General features: G+C 29.9%; 3 protein-coding genes across 7 annotated transcripts in view; 1 reads left to right on the top strand and 2 right to left on the bottom strand.

Annotated features, from left to right (window-relative positions):
• Positions 1-13,990, bottom strand: part of LOC109595671 (corticotropin-releasing factor-binding protein) — a 34,456-nt gene extending 20,466 nt beyond the window's left edge. For 2 of the 4 annotated variants that reach the window (XM_049965093.1, XM_049965097.1), the window contains exons 1-3: positions 13,853-13,990; positions 8,771-9,142; positions 4,696-5,111 (exon numbers count right to left, since the gene is read on the bottom strand). In XM_049965093.1, the coding sequence (XP_049821050.1) occupies positions 4,696-4,836 (141 nt within the window). In that variant the 5' untranslated portion in view covers positions 4,837-5,111; positions 8,771-9,142; positions 13,853-13,990. Of the gene's footprint in view, positions 1-4,695; positions 5,112-8,770; positions 9,143-13,290; positions 13,436-13,852 lie in introns of those variants that run through there. The other 2 variants (XM_049965096.1, XM_049965094.1) reach the window with 2 other exon arrangements.
• LOC126265013 (uncharacterized) lies at positions 5,268-6,264 on the bottom strand. Its single transcript, XM_049965098.1, has one exon. It carries the CDS (start codon positions 6,016-6,018, stop codon positions 5,353-5,355), a length of 666 nt encoding a protein of 221 aa, XP_049821055.1. The 5' UTR covers positions 6,019-6,264; the 3' UTR covers positions 5,268-5,352.
• Positions 11,564-23,950, top strand: LOC109595763 (uncharacterized). Of its 2 annotated transcripts, none has more exons than XM_020011185.2 (5): positions 11,564-11,648; positions 20,310-20,615; positions 21,939-22,096; positions 22,489-22,749; positions 23,408-23,950. In XM_020011185.2, the coding sequence occupies exons 1-5, from the start codon at positions 11,602-11,604 to the stop codon at positions 23,545-23,547; spliced, it is 912 nt and encodes a 303-aa protein (XP_019866744.1). In that variant the 5' UTR covers positions 11,564-11,601; the 3' UTR covers positions 23,548-23,950. The 2 variants fall into 2 exon arrangements, with proteins under 2 accessions (XP_019866744.1, XP_019866745.1); XM_020011186.2 differs by lacking the exon at positions 11,564-11,648 and adding an exon at positions 17,157-17,221.
• Positions 23,951-25,377: the final 1,427 nt, after the last annotated feature.

Here is a 25,377-nt window from a genome sequence, read left to right as displayed (position 1 = left end):
ATTATTCACACTGACGATTAATTTAAATTAATATAAAATCATTGCATAAAACAATTAAATTTTTTTTTTTAATTGAAATGTAATAAACACAAACACAACGAAGTATTGTTTCCTTTTATTAAAGTATTTAATATACGTAGTAATATTAAATATTTAAAATGAAACTTATGTCTAAACTTGACCTTATAAAGAATAAGAATTTAATAAACGAGATTGCTACAACCACTTGTTGAATTCTGTGAATACAAAATATTATTAAATTCTCTTGACATTAAAAACATTTATTCCATACAGCAAATTTTTATATATATTGTGTTTTCCATTAGGACCGAATTCCATTTTAGTACATAGTGTAGAGTAATTAACGAACCAAAATGGAGTTAATCCAACTAGTTAATAGTCTGATATTTCTATTTGAAAATGTGTGTTTGCTACACATCAGACACTGTCATATTAAAATCCGATATTTACGATCGGTCAATATGATTCGGTCAGTGATTATATCTTATCAAAACAGGTGATGAAAATTGAATTATAACGTTGTTGGAAATATATTTTTTGGATTATCATAATTTTTAGGTTATTAATCTAGCAACAAATTTGGAAATGTAGTTTGCCAAATGGACATACAAACATATTCAGTTATTGCTAATATTGTCCTTTCAAAGCTTACGTAAATGCCGGAATTAAAAAACAAATAGTAATCCATGAAATTGGTGTATATTTTTCCTTTATTTAAATGATATATATACACTCCCTTGAAATGTAATTTATTTTTTGTTTATACTCACATTATGGTGCCTATAAATTACGTTAAATTTATCCACACCTCCTAAAATTTGATAAAGGTACTAAATTCCATTGATACCACTAAAACATTCTTACCGGTTGAATATTCAACGGTAAATTAATCGTGCAAACTGTAAATAATCATTTACGCATGTGACGATACAAATTACGTTTATTTGCGTTGCATTTATCGTCCGCTGACTAAAATTTATTACACTGTGTAATCGCGTCTGAGATAATTAAAATCATTTTTTTATTCTAATAAATTATTATCCGTAAGATTATGACCGGAAAAGATGGAAAGAATAAATTCATGCATACTGAGTGGACAGTTTTGGGAAGTTATTAAAACTTCCATTTCAATATTTCTGCCTATCAAATCGGTCACGTTTTATTTTTAAAAATCTGCTGAAAGTTTTAATGGATGTATTGTGTAATATAAGTTGACATAAAAGATTATAAAGTAATCATGGAGGATTTCTTAGCCGAACAAGCTGTAATTCCAAGCCACAGAAGAAATCAATCAGACAACTTGGCCATGTATAAAAATTTCTCTGACTTATGTGCCAGTGAGTTGTTCCAGACTTCCTCAGTTTTGAATGGCTAAAATGGTAACTTTTTATTTGCACAAACGATAATAATATCAATCAATTTCATTAATTAATAATTACATAAATTTATGTACAAAATTAGTAAAACTCAGGCAATCTAATTTATGCAGCTTCTTAACTCTTTAAAATCTACTTTTATTTAATTAATTTTAAAATCCATTTTTAAATGGATTATAAAATTTTTAAATTTCGAAAATTATTTGAGCTTTAGAAATTATATACATGTGTCTTAATCAACCACACATTTGTTTCATAATATAAATTCAAATAATGCACATTTTTACATCCTTGTCATTGTAATACGAATGTAAATATTATGCTGTAATTTATAAATAAAACAGACCTATTTCCTTAGAAACAAACAAGAACAATTAATATTTGTTTGAACTAGAAATCAAAATTCGTAAATAAATATTATTAATTGTGTTTGAAGCTTGCAGCAATAGCATGAAACATATTTTATAAAATAAATATTATTTTGTTCATTATTGTACAAGCTCATAAGAGTTAAAAACAAAAGTAAATCACCACTTCAATTCAATTATTTGAGTTTCAATTATGAAGAAAATATAAGAAATTCTTGGATATCTCTTTTATTATTTTTATTTTTGCGGATTCGACGTAATTTCTTAGTAATAAAATGCTACCTTATTTTTAAAATTAATCCTCGAAAATCCTGCAATTATGCGGTCCCAGTTGAATCATGCTGATTAAATTGTTACGCTTCATTGATGCGAATTAAGTGCATGGATTCAAATGTTATGATTGTTAACCGATTAAATCTGCACAATGCATACTAAATTAATTGTGTTTGTTAATCCATGAGTAATCAGTATCTTTGTCTCGATTTATAATATTTTCCATCAACTCTTTCATCAGCAGACATGTCGGTTTTCCATCTAATAGAAATTTTAATGGAAAGTTTTAATTGGTTTCTTGTGTAGTGAGGCTAACTTTAGAACAAATTAGCTAATGTAAATATATGCAGTGCACTAATGAAATTTTTATTCGTGTTGTGAGCTGAACAGTGGAAACGAGCTCGACTAATTGTTAAAATGTATCGTGTATGAGACTCTAAATGCTTCCACATAAATGACAAATTAACGTAAAACAATCCAATTTAAATTAGAATTAACTCGAACCATGGTTTACCAGGGGAAAATCGACTCAAGAACTATAAAATAATTGTAAATGTACCTGGTGGCTTAATAATGGGGGTCTTTGGCCACCTCTCAAAAACTAAGAACTGAATAAGTATTAAAAAAATATTACTTAATAGAAGTGATGAAACGTGGATTATATTTTTATACTTTTAAAATGGCTACTGACGAATCTAACACTACTGATTTAAAATTTTTAGTTATTTATGTTGAAAATATTTGGCATTTGTTACATTCTTCTTACCATACTCTAAAAACAAACGGTGGGTAACACGTTAAACATTGAAAAAGATAAAACTCTGTAACTTCAACTTGGCTAAACAGTAGTCAATAATATTTGTATCAAAAATAAGAAATTCCATATCTTTAATATTTTTTATTAATCACTGGAGAGACCAATACGACTATAAAATTGATAGAAATTTTAATGTTAATTTTTTTGTTGTCTTTCAAAGTTCAGACAGCTAACGAACGATTGGCAACCAATTTCATTCGAGTCATCGAAATTCAATTGTAGTTATTTTTCATAATAACAATTTTCTCAATACACTAATAATTGAAAGGTTAAAGGTTAACAAATATTTGTATTTCATCTAACCTTTTAAAAACTTGTCCTTATATTTGGTCCTATACACAAATTAACCTTTGTACCAGTTTTTCCTAAATTTCCAATTCATTGAGTTCGAGTCGTGTCACAATCTAATTTTAAAGTTAATGTAATATTTTTGCATAACCCATTTGGAAAAACTTTTTTTCCGACTAAATAGCGGACACGTAAATAAACTCTTCTAAAATGTTCTCCCTCGAGGACATGAGTTTATTAAATTTATTTACGTCGCCCTCGGTTTTCAAAAATATTCGCTCTAACGATGTTGTAATGTTCATTCTCCAGTTTAGTTAACTATATTCAATAAAAAGTATTGATTGTTATTATTCGTTCCAAAAATAAATATGTAATTAAAATAAAAAAGTAATTCCTGGATAATAAACTGACTAAGTTACTGGAGAATAAACAAACTTAACAATCCGATTCAATCTGAGTTAAGCTCCTGTTATTTGTAAAAAACACCCACTCTTACACGGAAGATTTGGAAAGAAATTTTGACAATAACGGAGATAATAGGCTTGCCGTTAAAGCTTTGGTGATCATAAAACAATGTACTAAAATACATTAATTAAGACTACTTTAAAATTCAGATTGTCCATAATCATGAATTATAATCGTTAAAAAGCTGAATTGATTTATCTTTTATTCAAAATTTAATAGTTAATTATCATTAAATTAATCCGTTAATGACTTTGGTAAAGTCCAGGAAGTTAATAAAAACACCTGGTAAGTTCAAGCTGTTGACAGTTCATTACAAAGGCTGCTTATGCTAACTTTAAAGCATTCTATGTGACAATTTCCGTATAAATTAAATTATCCAATCAATTTTTGTTAGTTTCAATTTTAATTACGCAGATTCATCTGATTCCAATACAATATTAATTAAGTAAATTTTACCTGTCGATAACATTGTTCAGTTTGCGTCATTTATGTGGCTCCATTTCCACACTTTTCAATTTCCGAATTTCAATTGAATATTAGATTCAGGGACAGAATTCAAGCTGGTCCAATAATTTATTTAGACTTTACGTTGATAGATCAATGCATTGACCAGTGTGAACGAGTCAAGTTACGTGGGAGACAAATTTAATTAATTTCAAAAGTAGGAAATATATATGAGATACAAGATTATAGATTTCCAATTTATAATATATTTGAACAATGAATATTTAATAAATATTATAGTCGACTGATTGTCAGTGGTAATTGATTTTCGCAATTTTATTGGCTACGTTTAAAAAGATATTAATAAATTAAATAATATACATGTTTAAATATATTAATTTAATATTTTTCTTGTATTATAAATTAAGAATCAATATTTTTAATTTGTTAACTACTTAAAATACTTAAAAATCCAATTTTTAGTTTCTTTTTAAACTTTATTTAAATATTACTGTTAAAAATAATTAAAATTAAAAAGTGTAAATTGGCTAAAATAGTTGAAACAAATTTATATATTGTATTATTTAATATATTAAATAATTTATTAACATTATTATCATAAATAATATAAAAAAGATCTTACCCCCTGGAAGAGCTGGGCGAAGCGTGGCCGAAGAGCGACCTCCTGGTGCTGACCGGCCATCTTCGGCAGTCCGGCGGTGAACGCAATCGAGACGGCGAGCAGCGTCGCGACGCTCAAGACGGCCTTCAGCGATGGGGTCATAACTTCAGGTGCGTCGATGGATCTAGCCTCTGACACTTCTTCACAATCCTCTCCTTCGAAAGCAGTTAGAGATGTCAGACTGGTTGGTGGGTTTTAGGTCTGGGTCAACACGCCGTCGCGACGCGTAGTGCGACTCGGCGGTGGCGGTTGGCCGTTATATAGGGTGTCGGGACGCAGCCCACCTTGCGCCGCCTCTTCGCCGACGGCTTGTTGCTGCTGGTGGCCGGAGAGGAAGTCGGGATAGTGAGTTTGGCGGTTAACAGGTCGCCGGCCCGCTGCAAGTGTTACCATATATCAAGAGACGTAATACAACAAATATAAGTCTAAGACAAATACAAAAGCAATGCGCACCATTCAATTTAATTCCACAGTGAGCTTAATCATTAGTATAAAGCTAATTATCTCGCGTCATTTAAAAATTAGTCGTAACATATTTTATAACATACTTTATTGTTGTATATTTACATATAGATTATAAAATTGCACTTCTTCACTATAATGAAGAAGCTCTAATAGTTAATGATTTTGACATAAACTTAATTTACTGGTCTTTAATATGTTAATCACATAGTTTGTGTCTAGGTCTTCTTTCAGATCTCCATCGTGATACATATCCATCGAAATGTTTCCTTGTTCCAAGAGCTTCCCTTCCTCGTCGTGCTCATTAACAGTTTCAATGCAGCAGCACATCGAGCATAAATTCAACATCTGTGACATTGGAAACACCAGGAAGAACACCAAATTCAAACAAAACTCCATTTTCTTTGTCATAACACGTACACTTCTTTCCTGAGTGTCTGGATGGACGGGCCAGCCTGCCACGTCATAAATAATACATCGGTGCTTCAATTTTGACTCCTGATATTCGTACATTGTCCTCGGTAAGTCGATCAACATATGTAGGCCAGCCATACCTATTTTCTTTGAAATCAATAGGCCTAATAATCCTTTTAAGAATCCCAGGAGAAGCAACGTAAAGAATACACCCAATATTACAATCAACGTGAGATAGGTGGGATTCTCAAAAATTGTCTTACGATAGAAAGTTGCTCCATCTTCATCTTCGCTTTCATTGGATCGACACCCTCTGTCTAATCGGCAGTTTTTTGTATCGAATTTTTGTGAATTTATAGTACACCAGCAGGCACACAATGATAAATAAAATGCTACTTTCATATGCATGTCAATAAAGTGACACTGATTGATGTACCATAAAAAATCCAAACTTCTTTGATTTTTTGATTGACATTTATCTTAAATCATTGTTGCTTTTATGGAGTTAACTCAAGAACTATTATTTTTTTTACAACAAACCTTCAGATTAATAGATTTTATCATCAAAAAGTATTTGTAACATCCGAATTTGGTCCAGATTTACTATTCATAGAAGCGTTTTGATTAATAGTGAAAGTACATTTTGTCTCGCCAAATTGCGAACTTCATTAATTATGTCCCTGACACGTGAACTCTGACAGATTTTATTCCCGCCTCGCGCCATAAATCATAAAAATTAAACTCGAAATTACAAGATTCCAGCCAGTACACTATTTCATTAGTTCGTCATCTCGACACAAAATTATTTTTAAATGTTTGCGCAGTGAGATTTTCATTTTGTTTCCTGACTTGCAGACTGACGATGTGTCAACGGGTCACTGCCCTAATATCATCAACTAACTCCGCACTTATTTCGTCGAGAATCCCGCTAATCCGCGATACCCATCTTCAAACGGCGGCCATTCAATTATCCGGCTTGCGTTTAGCTAAAGTAGTTTTTAAACGACCACCCCGCAAAATGTCTGCCAGCACTTTAACAAAGTTATACTTTAATCGCGGAGGCAATAAACACCGTCTGCTCACGTGTTTGCTGACATACAAAAATGCTCATTCATTTCGTGCATCATTCATAAACATTCGAACGACACCTGTTGCTATAAATTATCAGTATTTGACAATATTTATTGTGATTAGGGCCTTCGATACATTAATAGGTGTTGAAGTGTTATTTATCAGTCCCTTACACAACGCTCACACAATACTGGGAATACCGGAAGGATGAAATAATTGCGTGCTTACGCGTGTGCCGACGGTAAACTTCATATAAGAGCCCAAAAACCTCTCGAGAATAACAAAATGAAACAAACAAGTTTATCAGTTGAATGTGCCACTTAAAATGAAAATAAATGCTTAGTTTTGTTTACTTATATACAAATTTTAAATAATTAAAAATTGTTGGCCTCGTATATTTATTAAATTTTATATAAGAAAACGTCATTCCAGAATTGTTGTTATACTTTTACATTAACGTATTTATTCTGGAATAATATTTAAGGGGACAAACAAATTAATCCTCCTTTAAAAATATGGTGGATGCGAACACATTCTTCTCTTCAACGTAAATATTTAATTAAATTGTAATAAAAATATTTAATAAAACATGTTGCTTAAAGATTTTTAGGGCTATGTATTTAATTTCAATATACTCAAATTATTAATTTGAAAAATTAAATTTCAGTATATTTTACTCATAATAATATTAATATTATTGTAATATAATATTATTGTAATTAATATTACAATACTATAAAATACAATCGTTAATCTAAAATAAAAAAAAAGTTTAACCCTATAATATGAAAAAATGCCTACAATTAAATGTAAGAAACTTTCCACCATAATACAGTGGTATAAATTCTGGGGATGCTCCTCTTTTCGTGTCCTGTTTTCTAATATTTTTTAAAAACTATTAAGTTTCTCATATTAAATTTAAACAAGATTGAATTCAAGGTTACGGAAAAATGAGTAAAAAACAATTCTTGAAATTTAAATTTATGTTGTTCTCACAAGGATCTTCAGAAAAAAAATATTTAGTTGAAAGAAACTTATTTTTATTAATAAATAAACATATTTTCACTCATAGTCTAAAATTAGTCTTGCTGTATTTAGGGAACATCGGTTAAAAATTAATACAAGTTAATGAAAATAACAATTCTGTTACATAATAATTAATCCCTCAAATTTAAATTTGAAAATTTTTTTATTTTTTTTATATATTTTTGGTAACTTTTGATCCAATGAAGTTTAAATTTAATAAGTATTATCCTAAAACCTAATGATTCAGCAACGTAGATTGTGTGAATTATCCTTTTTACCCTATTTTCTTAAAACAAATAAAGCTTTTCATATTCTTAAAAAAAATATTTCTGTTGATTAATTTCGATTATTACAGCCGTTTTATTTTTAATACTTATCTTAATTTTCCCATAAATTAAAGACAAATTCAATCTTCAATCAATCTTTCGAGAAAAATGTTTAGTTTTTGTGAAAGTAAATTCATAATTACTCAATAGACATTTAATTAAAATGTAATAGTATTTAACTCAATTAGTGTTCTTAATTGTTACAAAAAAATAAAAGAGGAATTGGTTATTTTAATTGCTATTTAAAATTGTTTCACTCTTACTGGAGGGAAATAAGAGTAATTCGATAATTAAAAGACGTTTCAAAGTTTTAAAACCTTTGTTTATCAACTCAATTATAAACCGTTTTATTTTCCCTCCTATTTCTGTATTGATATTCCAATATAACGAGAAGTTTATTACGTGTAGGGTCCAAGATCAAGGCTGAAATACCCTCGAACTCTCTAAACACGATCAAACGGCCGACAATAGAAGTAAACCGGTCTAATAGTTGAATCTATTGTCTCAATCTTAGACTACATGTGAACGGCGGGGGTTCAAATAATATCAATTAACTCTACTGTGTACTTTATTGTGTTAGTCTTATTGTTTCTGTTGTCGATGAAATTTAGTGTTAACGCAATTTAGTCATACGTCACAAATACATTTTCCCTTTTAGCCGTTTGCAATTTGCTTGTGTATTTCCTTTTCATTCGTAGATACGACTGTTTAAAACTAATGCAACTTGTGTTACGTACCTTTTACATTTTCGACGGAATTGAAAAGACCACAAAATTATTTCAGCTGTATCAGTTTATTATTACAATTTCATGCGGTCCCTAGTAACAATTTTTGTAATGAACCACGTCGAGGATAAACGATTATTTAGTCCGCAGAATTGCTGAAAGCACTCACAGGTGGGGTACTTTTAACCTTCCTCGTGGTTTATCAGGTCGAACAAACTGAAATACATTGTGCACGAAGTTCTATTATCCACACGGAACATTTCTGTACGTTAACACTATCACATTTAGATGAACTCGCGACAGACGATATTATTTTTGTACGTTTTGTACTGCTGATGTTCTACGATTTCAGTCGGTTCTTCTGGGTGGCAAGGGGGTCGGTTTCTGAAACAGAATGCTCGATTTAAAACTTCATATTTATTAATCATCGTAAACAGATAAAAATTTGTCTTATCAAAAATCTTTGGACGGAATCAATGATTCGATTAATCAATGATGTAATTGTACTGAGTAGTTTACAATTTATATATTTACACATCAAATTTAATCAGTTATCGAGAATTTAATTCATGTTTTACTTTAGAATAACGTTCATTAAAATAACACTTATTCAAACAAATAATCATTATTATAATCAACAAATTTTCTACAAGTAAATCATGTCACCAAAAAAAATTTCGGTTCCAGGAATGAATCTGAAAAATAACAAAACAGGCAATGACAAAAATAAATAATATATTGAGAAATATCTGAACTTTACTACCCGTGTCTTGAAGTGGGTAATTTGAATTATTTGAAACATCAGAATGAATAAATAAAAGTAAGTTTTAATAAAAAATGTTAATCTTCTACATAATTTAAACAAAATTACTTCAACTATAAAAGTTTACATCTGTAATAAAATTAATACCACCAAATTCCTTGAGAAATTAATAAATCTAAATTAATTAAAATTAAAACATTTTTCCAAACATATTTTGGTCGTTCCCCCTTGCACTACTAACTGCTTTCCACCCTCCTTGTAAATGGACTAATAATTGGTTAAATATCCAAATCGTGATGTAGTCAAGTTTTATAGTTTTCTCAGTTTAATATGAACAACTCCGTACGTATTTCTCTCCAGAACACTGTTACAGAACGATCTCCAGTTGGAACCATATTTTGTTAATTGGTTGGACCATCATCTGCGGGCAACCCGATGCTTCATGTTTAACAAATGGTGTCCAAAACTTCCTTTGGCTCTAAAAAGCAGCTCTCTGCACAAAGCCTGAATGTGGAAAATATGCAATTTCGTCCAGCACAAATATTTATAAAATAGTCCAGTACAGTTATAGAATTGCAATTATAGAAAAATCCTAAGAAGAAATTCTTTTGTGCATTTACTGTGATAAACAACAGACAAATCGATAAAATGTGTTTAAATCCACAAAATGCGTTTTTTGGAAATAATAATGTTGCAAGAAGTGAGATGGTTATTTTTATGTCTATTAAATATATAAAAAATTTTAAAAATTTAAACTACTGACCGACTAGAGCTGCAAATATATAAATAATATTACTGATCAAAATACAACATATTGAAAATATTCTTAAATCTATTTAATCCAGGAAATTCAAATTATCCACTTCAAAAGACGCACAGTGCATTTGCATATTGAATGTGATAGAACTTCCCATAGTGGAAGGTTCCTTTGAGTCTCCAAAGCGACATGAAGAAGTCTCTTCAATTGATTACAGAAGTTCATTTTTGTATATTTTTTATGAACTTGGTCAGTTTGCCCGCAATAATAATTCTATTGATCATAGCCTGAGAATATATAAAATTATATTATAAGGTCATCAAAATCTATCTTGAGTTAAGGCATAATATTAAAATTTACTTAAATAAATCATGAATCTAAATTCCTTTTTCCGCATCTAACACGTAGACATTGGAAAACGTCAATTAAATCCTCTGAACAACTGGACCGCACTAAAACAATTTCCAATTAAACTCGTCCTGGCCCAAAGCGAAACACATCTCGAGTTATAATGAAGAAATTGTTATTAATTCAAGCAAAGTAATCACTCAATTACGAAAATTAATTTCAGTCCCACTCAATTTAAACATTTCCACCGGATCGTCAATAAAACGTTTACCAAACTAAGCTTTTTATGTGCCTACATATTAGTTTTTTTTCCCGTGTAAAAAACAAAGCAGAAAACGAGATTATCGTTGGACGAGTATTCGTGATTTATTGACGTCGCTTTCTTAAACCGAGTAAAAAAATAGTCGACCGCGATATACCCGATAACAGACCTTCAATCATTGAAAAGACCGTGTCTAATGGCAAATGTCCGGCAGCCGATAATTTCATTTTCTGTCTTCTTTCGAATCGAACTTTCAGCTTTCATAAATGTCTCTGTGCGTACTGTAGTGGTGAATTAGAACCGCCTCTATAAACAATAACGTACTTGACCCGTTGACCTAGTTCACAACTTTATTATTATTCGACAATTACCCGGAGTTTACCTTCGATTTCCGGCTTGTTTTTAATTACCTTTAAACTGAATTTTAATTTAGACGTCAAAGTTAAAGGGTTGTTTGTTCGTGATTAATGTTTGAAGTTCAGGGTCAATATTAAAATTGCAGGATTAAGGATAATGTTACAATACTATAATAAGTTAGTGAATATTACAATACTTTGCACAGTATTTTTTACTGAACATATTTTTTTATTTTAAAATGGAAGGAAGGGTATTAGTTTCCATGATCAACTAACAAACATTCTGTGTAGCTGTTTACAAGGTGTTTCTTGGAACTACGAATCCTTTGCGGCAGTTTGCGTCACCGTAATAGGCACATGGGGAATGAAATAATTAACACCTACGATTTGAGATGTAATTACAGGTAGGTTTATCAATTTGCGTGTTTGTTTACATAGTTCTATGTCCATTTTATTACGAAAATGGTATTAAACTACGTCATTTTGTGTAAATAAATTTGAAATTGCAGCGGGTAATTCACCTTTATAAAGAACCAAAAGAGATATCATCCTATTCAGCAGGAAGTGACGCTTACTTTGTTTTTTTTTTTTCAAAGAGAACCCTATAAATATCTATTCTTCTTCTTTAAAAAATTATGTTTCTATTTTTTAATAGGCAAAATTACAGCAACTTTTTAGTTTATAGTCTTTCATTGGGGTCTGTGAATTTAAATCTATTAATTACTACCCATCTTTTTCATATTATAATTATTTATTCTGTAAATTTATAAAAAAATGTAATTCAGCGCTACCAAAGCCGAGAGAAACAAAAATAGATGCCTAAGAGTTTACGGCAGGAGTTAGTTCAAGAATGGGACTTTTTTGATTCCAGACCTGGTTTATACTAAAAATGATATATTTCGATGTTTTGTCTTGCCAAACCCAAATTCTAAACATCAATCAATCCTATAGAAAACATGGAGGTCACATTTATAATCAAATTTGACAAAAACATTTTATAAATTTAAATGAACTTATCTCAACAGTTGAAGAAGCTTGAAGGAATATATATATGTATGAGGTTATAAAAAAATGATATTATACAAAGTATTAATGTTAAATTAAAAAACACAGATTTACTCATTAAAAAATCTTTTCAAAATTAAAATTTTTATAAGACTTTATAAAAGAAGAATATTAGTAGTAAATTAATATTATTTTCACTGTTCGCATACCAAATAAAACAAAATATTTATTTATTCATATTATATGCCAAATATGAAATTTGATACTATGGACAATCTCGTGACAATCCACGTGACCTTAACATATCTACAAAGAATAAAAATTTAAATAGTATAGAAACTGTATGGGGGCTGAAAAAATCATTGTTATTTAAAACAGAACAAAAAATAAACGAGGGAGCTATCAGTCCTGTAATATTTGGAAATAAATGGCTACTGAGGGGATAGAATTTTGTGTTTATATGCATGTACATAAATGAACTTTTTAACAATATATTTGTTAGTAATATCATTCAGTTTTTCACTTAGACACTTCCTTGAAATAATTCATAGAAATTAGGAAAACGATTCCAAATACAGCCCAAAATCCAAAAATCTACGTAAAATAATAAAATTAAAGTCATTTCTCATTCAATTACACTGAAAATATTTTAGATAATTAAACAAATATAGTAACCAAAATTTCACATTAGTGTCCCTCAAGGTCTCCATATATTTCTAATGAATCAATTAAGTAACTCACACTATATAATATTTAAATTTTAATATCATATTACAGTTTGTCTTTTTAAATTATTTACAAAATTATCACTGCGAAAGTTTATATGGTTCTGAAGTGCCCCCTTGATTATCCAACATAAGAATAAAAAAGGGCGATGCGTCAATGTTAATAGTTTGCGACCTTAGAAACTTTTATATGTGAAAACTTTAAATCCCGAATCATTTTAAGTTTTCAAATTTCATAAATTACGTCGCCGCGATTTAAATCACATGGCCTCTTAAAAATGTAAAATAATTCCTGAATATAAATATACCTACTTACATGCTTGCTACTACTTTAAAGAAATATGAAAATTTATTTACATCGCCGCATTCACCAGTTCGGAATTTTTCCCACAAAACCATTAGAAATTAATAGTCAAAATAAGTTATTTTCTAAGGATCATGTCCAATTTACGTACAATAATATAAAATTTGACATTGGGCTAAGTAGAATAAATATTTAATTAATTTAATTTGTCACTTCTCTATTATGACATTTAAATAGCAACGACTCAATTAAAAATTAAAATAGTTAAGCTGCAGCTTTACATGTTTTAAACATAGACTACAAAATACGTATAACATCAAAAATATTTTGTTGTCCACATGATGAGTTTTCTAAAGCAGGTCACAGGTTTAAACTTTTTGTGTTTAAAAATGCTTATTTACTGTTAATTTAAAAATCCGTTTGTTTCATATTAGCGTAAATTAATTAATCACATCCATTTATTTAGTCATTTAGTCATACGGTAACGGAGATGAAATTCAGTAAATCATCTTACATTTAAGAGAATTAATTATTTTTCAATAAGTATATTTAATAAAAGCACCCAAAGACTTACCCGAATATTTAATTAGTGTACAGTGCACCAAACACACACACGCGCCACTTTAAATCACAGCAAATAATTAGATATATATGTATATTTTGTACAGTCTCGTAGAAATTACATGTAACCGAGCCGACGAGAGCAATTAGCGGTTCCCGTTCTTTCTGCGTTTCTTTAATCACGTTATCATTCAGTAAATTTATACTGTAATCCGTCACAGATGTTTTACATTGATAAACGCTAAACAATAAATCTGTCGCTGGTGTTTGTTAAAAAAACTGTCATTGTCCAGCGAAGAAAATATTGTCTATTTAACTATTAGACATTGTGCAAATGACAAGTAACTACGATGTATTATCTAAAGTAAAGTTCAGCGTCTTATACATTATGCGTTTGATGTGATTTCGAAATGTTTCAAGTATTAATACATTATTTTGTATCTTAATTATTTCTCTACCTTTTATTATTATTAAAAATATGTTTTTTTCCATGATAAATCAAATCTTTTGCATCAATTATACATAATAAGTATGTACTATATACAGGGCTTTCCAAAAATACTAAATTGTCTTTACATTATATATTATTAAATTGATATTCCTCATAGGTTTATATGTTAAACCCTATTGACATATCTTAACCTTTGATGATTTATTTGAAAATTAATAATTATGTTAATAATATATTTAGCCAAAGTTCTTTCAATTCGATGAGAGAAAAATCAATATAGATCAATTGTGTGATCAAACGCGTGTTTTACAATTTCAAGATTTGCTAATGTGGAAGGAAAAATAAAACTGGAAGAACAAGAAAAACCAGTGGGTTTCAGGATAAACAAATTTTATCCTACTCCAAAAAAGATCCTTTCTTCAGTTCCAGCAAAATAAAAAATCTACTTGAGACACAATCTGGGATTAATGTTTCTTCAAGTATCGTAAGAGATAGATTACTACATGCGAGAAGGCCAGCCAAAAAAACCACTACTATCAGAAAGAATAAAAATATGTCACTAAAACATTATTTTCAACAAGATAATGAGCCGAAGTACACTTCGAAAGATTTGAAGCAATGGCCTTTAAGGGAAAAAAATTAATATTATGAAGTGGCCATGTCAATTTCCCAATCTAAACTCCATTGAAAACTTATGAGAGATAGTGAACAACAAAATGAGACACAAAGATTATAGTAATCAGCAATATTTATTCACAGTTCTACAAGAGGCTTGGCAAAATATGGATTCAAATATCATTGACCATCTGTTGCTTTCCATAAAAAGGTATTTAGAAGTTATTTATAATAAAGTATTTTTACAATATATTAGTGTAAAATTAATTAAAATACAAATTACAAATTATTTGTAGTAATAAAACTTTAAAAAGCATAAATTGCTCTACTTTCTACCAATACACTTATATAAAATGTTGAATGTTGCAGAAAATTCAACACTGTGACAACAAAGTTCAGCTTTTAAACTGGCCTGTCCATTGACCTGACTTAAATCCTATCGAGAACTTCTGGCACGTTGTCAAGATTAATTTAGTATTCCTTCAAAAAATTAAATAAAAAAGATATTGTAATTATTTGAAATCAATCAATTTCAAGAAATATTTATTAAAATATAATTTGCAGCAATCACTGTTTTAAAAAATTGAGGTTTGGACACTTAAAGCAGTTTTCTCCTAATCTGGAAATATTCGTAACAGACAAAAACAGCAAATTTAGGACACCCTGTTATTTTGATTACTTGAAGTTGATAATTGCAGTAGATATTTCATTACACTGTGAAAGATATTAAAATGAGATTTACAGCAATTGACATATTAAAAAATTAAGGTCTGTCACTTAAGTCAGTTTTTCACTACCTGATCTGGAAATACTCATAACAGGCAAAGACAACTAATTTAGGACACCTTGTACATATACATAATATATACGTAATTATATTATAATTAAACTACATCATTTTCAATAACTTTTACAAAAAAACATATTGTACATTAATTTAGTGTTTGCAGAGATTTAATTCTTTAAATATTTTGAATTTTAAAGAAGCCATTTGTAAAATTTAAATATATAATAATATATAAATATCCCTCAATATATATGTAATTATATTATAAATAAACTGTATAATTTTCAACTTTTCTCAAAAAAAAACATATATTGTTAATTTAGTGTTTTTGTAGAATTTGAGTGTAATCCTCCAAAAATTTAAATAAAAAAGGTAATTAAAATTATTTGAAATCAGTCTGTTTGTGTAAATATTTCAAGAACTGCCAAAAATATTCAAATGCGATTTGCAGCAATCAAACGTTTTAAAAAATTGAGATTGAGTCAGTTTTTGGTATTTTCAACTTCCACAAAATACCTATAAATGTTATTTATGAAAAAAATATATTTACCGATAGCATAAACAATCTACGTTAATTTGCTTTAAGTGACGACAATACACGAGAATTTCATAAAAAATTTTTATAAAAATTCCAGGGCTGTAATTTAATAAAACGATTATCGGAATGATACGAATTTGTTGATTCAGTATACGGCTCTATTTAGCCTCCAGTCAGTTAACAATGAATGTCTGTTTTAAGTCATTAACGTCTAAAGATTTTCCGACAAACTCATTTGTGTAGAGTAAGTTAACATGTAAACTTATTTCCTTTCTAGTTCGTGGAAACTTTATAAATGAAATCCACTTGAGTATTTAAGGCTGAACCTCAACAATATAACGATCTCCATTAATTCCCAACTTGCAAAGTTTTGTAACTTGTACCTAATTATTACCTCATCCTTAAAATATTTTAATTACTTCCTTATGGCAATATCAGCGCTTTTGTTTGCTTTTTATTGATTTTCTAACTTGAGTTTCATATTTTCAATAAATTTTAACTCAATTAAATAGTTGGAGGGTTGTAAGATTCTTACTTCCGCCAAATCACAAACTTCAAAGCATCATAATCAGATTACTCCTACACAATATTTGTCAAATATAAAGACCTTTACTTCATATCATCAAGCCACTTAATTGCGAAGCAAAGAAAAATATATGGTCTAAATATATCCGTAAGTTAAAATAGCTGTAACAGTCTATACATTGATATAAATTTAATTGACACATGGCATTAATACTATTTAAAGATCGTTTGTGCGGGCCCATTAAGTCGCCGTATAATTTCTTCCATGGTTTATGGCCGTGGTAAATCGGGCTACTCGAAGAATCGACTACATGCACCACTTGGCAAACTGTCACACCTCCCTTAAGAAACTGTCTATGTCAGTCTTTGTTTAATTTGCATGCGGGACAGTACCTACGATGATTTGTGCGGTGTGCAGTACTGGGAAATTTTAGGGTTACATAAAAGAAAGAGAAAATTAGAACATGTAAGTCCTTATTAATATTAATTTTTAAACATTTAATTTTATTAATTTGTATTTTTAATATTTTCACCATTTTTAAAAATAATATACTCAATAATTTGATGCCATGGCAAAAAAATGTTGTTTCTGGAAACTGAAGGGAAGATAAACCACCATTTTGACTAATTCTTCATAATTAAACAGATCAACTTCAGTTTAGGAGTAAACTATTTTTACAGTACAGTAGAAAATTGAACAATGACAAAAATAAATAAGCACCTTAGCAAGAAATATCTAGACGATATGGTACAACATCCCATTTAACATTTTGAGATTGCCTTTGATACCTCTAATCCTAGAAGTCAATAAAACATAAAAATTCTATTACATATTAATTAAGACAGAAACAATTTTTCTCTATGTGGCATATGACTATATTTAGAAACATAACTAAGGAAGGCAGGTAAATTACTATCACAATATCCTTTTGAAACACAGGACTAATTGGGTATTCCACCTACATCCTTAAATTCTCAAAGCACGAATTCCTGTTTAAAGACAACTTAAAATGTGCATATAATTTTGACATTTCACATAACTAAATAACAGTTGAGTCCTTCGTTCGTTTATAATTAATGCCAGTTTCTCATTTCCCAGGTATATCAAAACGGAATGTGAGTTTTGAATTACCATTAGATCGTATTTCCAAGAGTGATGCTTTCTTATTTTAGAATTAATTAACACATGTTCTTAAATTAACATATATATATATATATATATATATATATATATATATATATATATATATATATATATATATATATGCATAAAAAATAGCTCACATTTAAAAAATATTTGTTAAATAATTTAACTTAAGATCGTTTGAAATTGACTGTACAATTAATTACCACAATTCATCTAAATTAGACGGTTTTAGTATTTTTCATAATCTTTCAATTGGGTTTAGATTCGGACTTTACGGTGGCCAGACGAGAACCTCACCATGATTATCTTTTAACCAATTTAAACTACTTTAACCCATGCTTCGGATCATTCATACATAAAAATCTACGTAATTTGTAAATTATCGTTGGTTAATATATTATGTTAGATCCTCAAGATATCTGTATTTGAAGGACAACGTATTGTTTGCCACTCTGCCACTTTCTATAACCTTTCAATTGAATATGTTGAATCATATCTGTTAATAACTTTACTCTTGTTCGTTCTTTGCTAGTTCTGTTCATTCAGTCGACATTTGATTATTTTACTAGAATACTGATATTGTATGACATGGTTAATTCATTTTTTATTTGCCTATAAAACAAGAAACGAATTCATGTACTGATTCTATACATTTTCAATTGAATATTTTGGGTCATATTTGTTAATAACTTTACTCTTGTTTGTTCCTTGCTAATTCTGTTCATTCAGTCGACATTTGATTATTGTATGACACAGATATTTTTTTTTATTTGGCTATAAAGCAAGTAAGGGTTTCGTGTTGTGAGTCTGTACATTTTCAAGTGAATATGTTGGGTCATATTTGTTAATAATTTTACTCATATCCGTTCCTAGATAGTTCTGTTCATTTAATCAACATTTGATTATTTTACTAGGCACACTGATATTATATGACACAGTAAATTCATTTTTTATTTACCTATAAGACAAGAAACGGTTTCGGGTATTGATTCTATACATTTTCAATTGAATATGTTGGGTCATATTTGTTAATAACTATACTCTTGTTCGTTCCTTGCTAGTTCTGTTCATTCAGTCGACATTTGATTATTTTACTAGACACACTGATATTGTATGACACAGTCAATTCATTCTTTATTTGGTTATAAGACAAGAAAGGGTTTCGTGTACTGATACTGTACACTTTCAATTGAATATGTTGGGTCATATTTCTTAATAACTTTACTCTTATTCGTTCCTTGCTAGTTCTATTCATTCAGTCGACTTTTGATTATTTTACTAGACACACTGATATTGTATGACACAGTCAATTCATTCTTTATTTGGCTATAAGTCAAGAAAGGGTTTCGCGTACTGATTCTGTACACTTTCAATTGAATATGTTGGATCATACTTGTTAATAACTTTACTCTTGTTCGTTCCTTGCTAGTTCTGTTCATTCAGTCGACATTTGATCATTTTACTAGACATACTGGAAATGTATGGACATAGTTAATTCATTTTTTATTTGATTATAAGACAAGAAAGGGTTTCGTGTACTGATTCTGTACATTTTCAATTGAATATGTTGGATCATATTTGTTAATAACTTTACTCTTATTCGTTCCTTGCTAGTTCTGTTCATTCAGTCGACATTTGATTATTTTACTAGACACACTAATATTGTATGACACAGTTAATGCATTTTATATTTGGCTATAAGACGAGAAAGGGTTTTCTGTACTGATTCTGTACATTTTCAATTGAATATGTTGGATCATATTTGTTAATAACTTTACTCTTATTCGTTCCTTGCTAGTTCTGTTCATTCAGTCGACATTTGATTATTTTACTAGACACACTAATATTGTATGACACAGTTAATGCATTTTATATTTAGCTATAAGACGAGAAAGGGTTTTCTGTACTGATTCTGTACATTTTCAATTGAATATGTTGGATCATATTTGTTAATAACTTCACTCTTGTGTTCAATCAGCCGACATTTGATTATTTCACTTGATACACTGATATTGTATGACACAGCTAATTCTCGTTTTATTTGGCTATAAGTCAAGAAAGGGTTTCGTTTACTGATTCTATACATTTTCAATTGAGTGTTGTTTTATATTTGTTAATAACTTCAATAAAATAATATAAATACCACTAAGAATAAATTTTTACTATTAAGAGTATTGTTAAATAGTGCCATGAAAAGTAAATATATTTTAATGTATTATTTCTTTGGCCAACCAAATCAAATAACCATGTGAATCTAAAGTAATATGTCCGTCGTTTTGTGATCAAAAAAAATCCTAAAAGTATATTTTTTATACTGACTAGGCGAAATTAATCTGTTTAATACTGTAGAAAGCTGTTTTACTTTAAAAACATATCACAACCAAAAAGGGGATGAATTGTATTACAGGCTCAGCCGCTTGGTGATCGTGCTCACATTCCTGCTGTCGGATGTGCACAATTCAAAAACGGGTGACGGATATTTGCGGGACGGCAACGACGTGTGGCTAGACGTTTGCATGACGACGGAATCCCTATTAAGCCGCTGCATGTCGTACGGTTCCCGGAACGTCGACCGATTCCTTCCACTTGTGCAGGAGTGCATCAAGCGCAGGAGTCTGAAGGCGTTGGACAGGACGATCAGTCGGGATTACATTAGGATAGCGGACGGGGTCGAATTGGTCCGGAAACGATTGGCGAACGCCACTTTGAACAGGTCTGAGTTTTTGAATATTTTATTTCATAATGCGATTTGCAGGAGAAGCTCCGTCGTCCTTGAATGTATTTGATATTTTGCTGAGATTCGAATTTCAGAGACGTCATTTCCTCCAACACGACAAAATATTAAAATATAATCAAATAAACCAGTACAAAAATAGGCTGGCGTTAAGAAAGTTCGAAGTCGCAGGAATTATCGCAACTCCCCAATGTGCGGGAATAATCAGGAACTAATCAACAAATCGTGTCGATCTTGAATTTTTTTGATTGCTTTCTCCCAGATAAATTTCATCTGCCGGCTCGAATTCTTTCATCCAAAGGAAGTAAATGAAATAATAATCATCGAAGCTGAGACGAGATTATACAACTTTTAACTTGAATTCGATGCGGTGCAGATTCCCACAAACGTATAATTAACGTTGATATATTTTTATCTTAATTTTTGCTGACGTCAATTAATTAACATTCTGTTTATGTTGGAATTACCTGGGGTAGAAAAAACTCGAGTGCACTACCAAAAACATAATGTTCAAAACTTCTTTCTTTTATTTTAATGCATTTTAATTAAAACTGTAATTTAATAACTGCCATAAAACTGAGCAATTTATTTCGGTTTCATTTTATGTATAAAAGAATCAAGTGTTTCAAGTGCAGCAAAAGTATGCGATTTACGGTTTGAATAGAATAATTTGTTGACGACAATAGCCATTAAATAAAATCGACCTTTTTATTATGCCACTGTGGTGAATTTAACCGCCTTCGATAAAATTATTATTTCCATAAAATCCTTAATTGTGTAACGTTTTATTTCGACATAACCGCCCATTCCGATTTTATATTTTGTTAATTGGACTTTCGTGTTTTTATGTACTGAGTAAAGTGACATTTCTTAAATTACTGGTAAAACTATTGAAATAATTCTTTACATTTTATGGACTTCAGACGGCGAGTATTCTGTGTAGAAATGAGATAACGATTTCAGGGAATCCTTTTATTACATTCCCGTTTTATGTATGTCCTTTTAGGACCGACGCTCAAATACAAATTGAATTTATCACTATCAATATGATGTATTAGATATTGAATTGAAAGTTACTTGCCTCTGCTTTTATTCGCACGAAACATGCTTTTAAATATGGATTTCGGTTTAACACCTTTTCAGTTCAACTCAAGAAACTGATATCTAAGGAGGCGCAAAAAATATACTTTTATCAAATCCTAACACCTCATCAGTGTTACAATCAGTGCGAATTATTCAATGATAATCTAATTTTTAGTCATAAATATAAATAAACAATAATCGATTTATGATATTTTGCAGGTCGCCTAAAAGTAAAAGAAATATAGGAGTAAGTTACCAGGAATCGTCTGACGTCGATACGGATTGGAAAAGTCAAGTGACGAAAAGGATCGCCCACGTATTGGAAACTCACGTGCTTAAGATCAATCTCAAAGGGGCAGATAAGCTGCGATCCGAAGGTAATTGTAATAGACAAAGGACATTCTTTTAAACTATTATTGACCTCCGGGGAGCCACTCTATTTCGTTGTTTGGAATGGAACGGTGTTAGTTACAAGAGTTCAAAGATTGGAATATATTATATTTATTTTTTTTATTTTATTATTTATTTATTTAAATTTAATCCAATTTGAAAGGTAGTGAAATAAATCTGAGACAATAAAAAAGCAGTTGAAAACAAAAAAAAAATAAAAATGTAGGAAACTAAAGGACCTCTGTTTACTTTAACATTTTTATTAGTTTAAGTGATTGATAAAAATCATGAAAATAAAACATTTGAATATTTTAAGAGTCTTTTATGTTCCTAAAACATATTTTTGAGTAGTTTTTGTACAAGTTTGATTTAATTACAGACGTCGAAGGTCGTCGAAGAAAAGACAAGGACATGTCCGGCCTCCTAATGTTCAGTTTCATCGCCATGGGCATGATCATGGTCCCACTGGGTTTCCAATTCCTCGCAGTGCTCGGTGGTAAAGCCCTACTGCTAGCCAAGATGGCCCTGTTACTCGCCTCCATTCAGGGCTTAAAGAAACTGGCTACCAGCAACCTGAACTACGGATTTTATCAAACCACTTACGAACAAGAACACGATCACGGACATGGACACGGACATTGTAAGAGAAGAGCGGGTTTGCTAACGAATGAATGTTTCGAGACAGACAGCGGACCCGATTCGGAGTCCGAGGATTTTATTACGTTTGAGTTTAAGTTCGAGGATTTGTCAGGTTTGCGTTTGATACATTTGCATGATTTGGTTTGCTTGCGATGCTGTAAATAGCATGAACATGAGTGTTGGTTTAGTGAATTTAATTTTTTTTTTTGTTTATATTCAATATTTGAGACAAAAAAGTGTCTGTCTAGAACGATATCTGGAAAACAAATATAAACATTGAAGCACATACTTTTCTTTTGGATCTTAAATATGTATTTTAAAATAGTCACATTATCAAATAAAACAATATATTTGAAAAAATTATAGAAAGAAAAACTGAACATTATTTGCATGACCATTTATTGTTTATACATCACTTGCAAATGTGTAAAAAATCAATATATGTTCAGTTACTACTAAATAATTCATATAAATTGAATTTCTTTAGAATTCAATAGCATTGAATCACTTAATAAAAACCATTAAGTCCATCAACAAACGCATGTAATGTAAATAATGAGTAACAGAATTCATTGAACCGTCCCGTACGTCCGTCCGCTGTCTGACACGTATTATTCCGCGTCTAATTGTAATTTAATGACACACCGTCGATTTTACAGGGCATTACGACCGACATTGGCCTTACGAGGGAAATACCCAAGAACCGCACCAACAGGTCGCTTATTACCAACAACAATATCCGCCCAATAACAACCCGAAGGACTACTCAAACGGTTATCCAAACCCACGATATGATTAAAGGATAACCCTCCGCATTTGGGGATTACTATTATTGTGTTAAATGGTGGAATTATTCTTTTAAGAACAAACTATTTTGTTTTTAAATTATTGAAAAATATTTAAATATTTGTTTAATTTGTTTGAAAATTATAATACAATTTATACGTCGTATCAAAATTAAAATCAAAATGTTACTTGTCTAAATTTATTTTATAATTTTATAGGAAACAGGTTTCTGGCATGATTATCAGCGAAGATAAGTCAATACAAAATTCTCATCATATGAATGTTTTAGTTAATATTTTATAATAATTATTTTACAAATCATTACATTAAAAGCATTTTCCATATAAACTAAGTATAGTTAAGTTATTCATATTTATTGAATTAATAATTATAAAATAAATAAATTTCGTCACTTTTATTATTTTTCACTAATTCTTTTATTATTTAGTTTACCACTCACTGTCTCACTCAATTTTGATTTTTGTTGTGTTTTTGCATAATTAATGTACCTTTCGATGTTCCTGTTGAGATTACTATTTCAAGCTTGGGCGTTTTTAAGGCTCATATTAAAGATGCAAAAACGGGGCAATATCAGATAGAAAAAACACTCCATATAATTTTTTACCTACTTAGGACCTACTTGCTTTTGTTAAATAATGTAAAATAACAATTTATAAAAAACATAACTGAAAATCTACTAAATAATACAAATCCTCAGAATAAAAGTAAAAACTTTTTATTTATTTCATTCAACTTTTTTATTGAAATATTTGGACAAAGTGTTTTTTTTTTTTTTGACTTATAAAAATTAATATTATTCACGGGATTGTCGAAGGTTCTTTTAGTTAACGCTTCCGATTTGCATTGTCTCGTTTTTCGACTTTTACATTTTAATGGCATTCGTCTGTTTCTCGAGTTTATAAAATTCTTTCAGCGTTTTATAAAAAGTTCCCCGGGCGTTTGTGTGTCGCCTTTATGCAGCCCATTCTGAAATTTAAGTTTGAACCAAACAAAACAGCATGTTTATAAAGAGAGTTTTGTTTAGTGATTCCTTTTTTTTACATTAAACTTTAAGATTTCTTTTTAAAATGTTTTATTCATCGTCGTCGATAAACGTATTCGAGTTTCACTTACACATATTGCATTTCATTTCGAATCGGAATTAGTGAATGCATTGGACTGCGATGCACAAATTAAGTATGTCCACTTTTAAGGAATACTGAGTTTTATATAGGTTCATTATGGATAGAGAGTACTTAATCGATTAGTGCAAAAGTTAAACACGTCCTGCTACTCAAAGCCAGTGTTCCACTGGAGTAAATAAAGTCCAGGGCATATTGTCTTTCTTTTAGAAAGCGTTGTGATTAATAAAAAAAAGCAATAAAAAATCTGGATATCCAGAGTGCTTTAGGAAAAATAGCTCGGGGAGTGAAAACAGAAAGTTTTAAAAAATGTAAAGAAAATCAGATTAATTATTCCCTTCGAGTTATTTACTTAATACTTTTTCTGTTAAAATTTGTATAGCTACATTTAGAAAATGGTTTACTGTATTATTTCCAACGCAAAAAAAGTTTATAACATTTCAATCATTCAATTTTAATACACTCCTTCTGACTGTCCAATTTTTGGATTCCATCTTTGAAGTGATTTCCCAGAAGATTCTCAAAATACCCCTCTACAGCTGCTATTATCTATTTGATGAAAAGATTATTTGAAAAGTGAGAAGAGCCAGATATCATAGAGAGCTACCCTATGGTAGATGTCAGAACAATTGGAACTTCAGTTCGACTTAAATTGTGTAAACGGGAGCATTATTTGGATGAACCTGGACATTTTTATGAAT

Source organism: Aethina tumida, chromosome 3 (genome assembly GCF_024364675.1).
Source record: "Aethina tumida isolate Nest 87 chromosome 3, icAetTumi1.1, whole genome shotgun sequence".
Classification (NCBI taxonomy): Eukaryota; Metazoa; Arthropoda; class Insecta; order Coleoptera; family Nitidulidae; genus Aethina; species Aethina tumida.
Note: the sequence above shows the minus strand (reverse complement) of the source record. Positions and strands in the feature narration are given on the sequence as shown.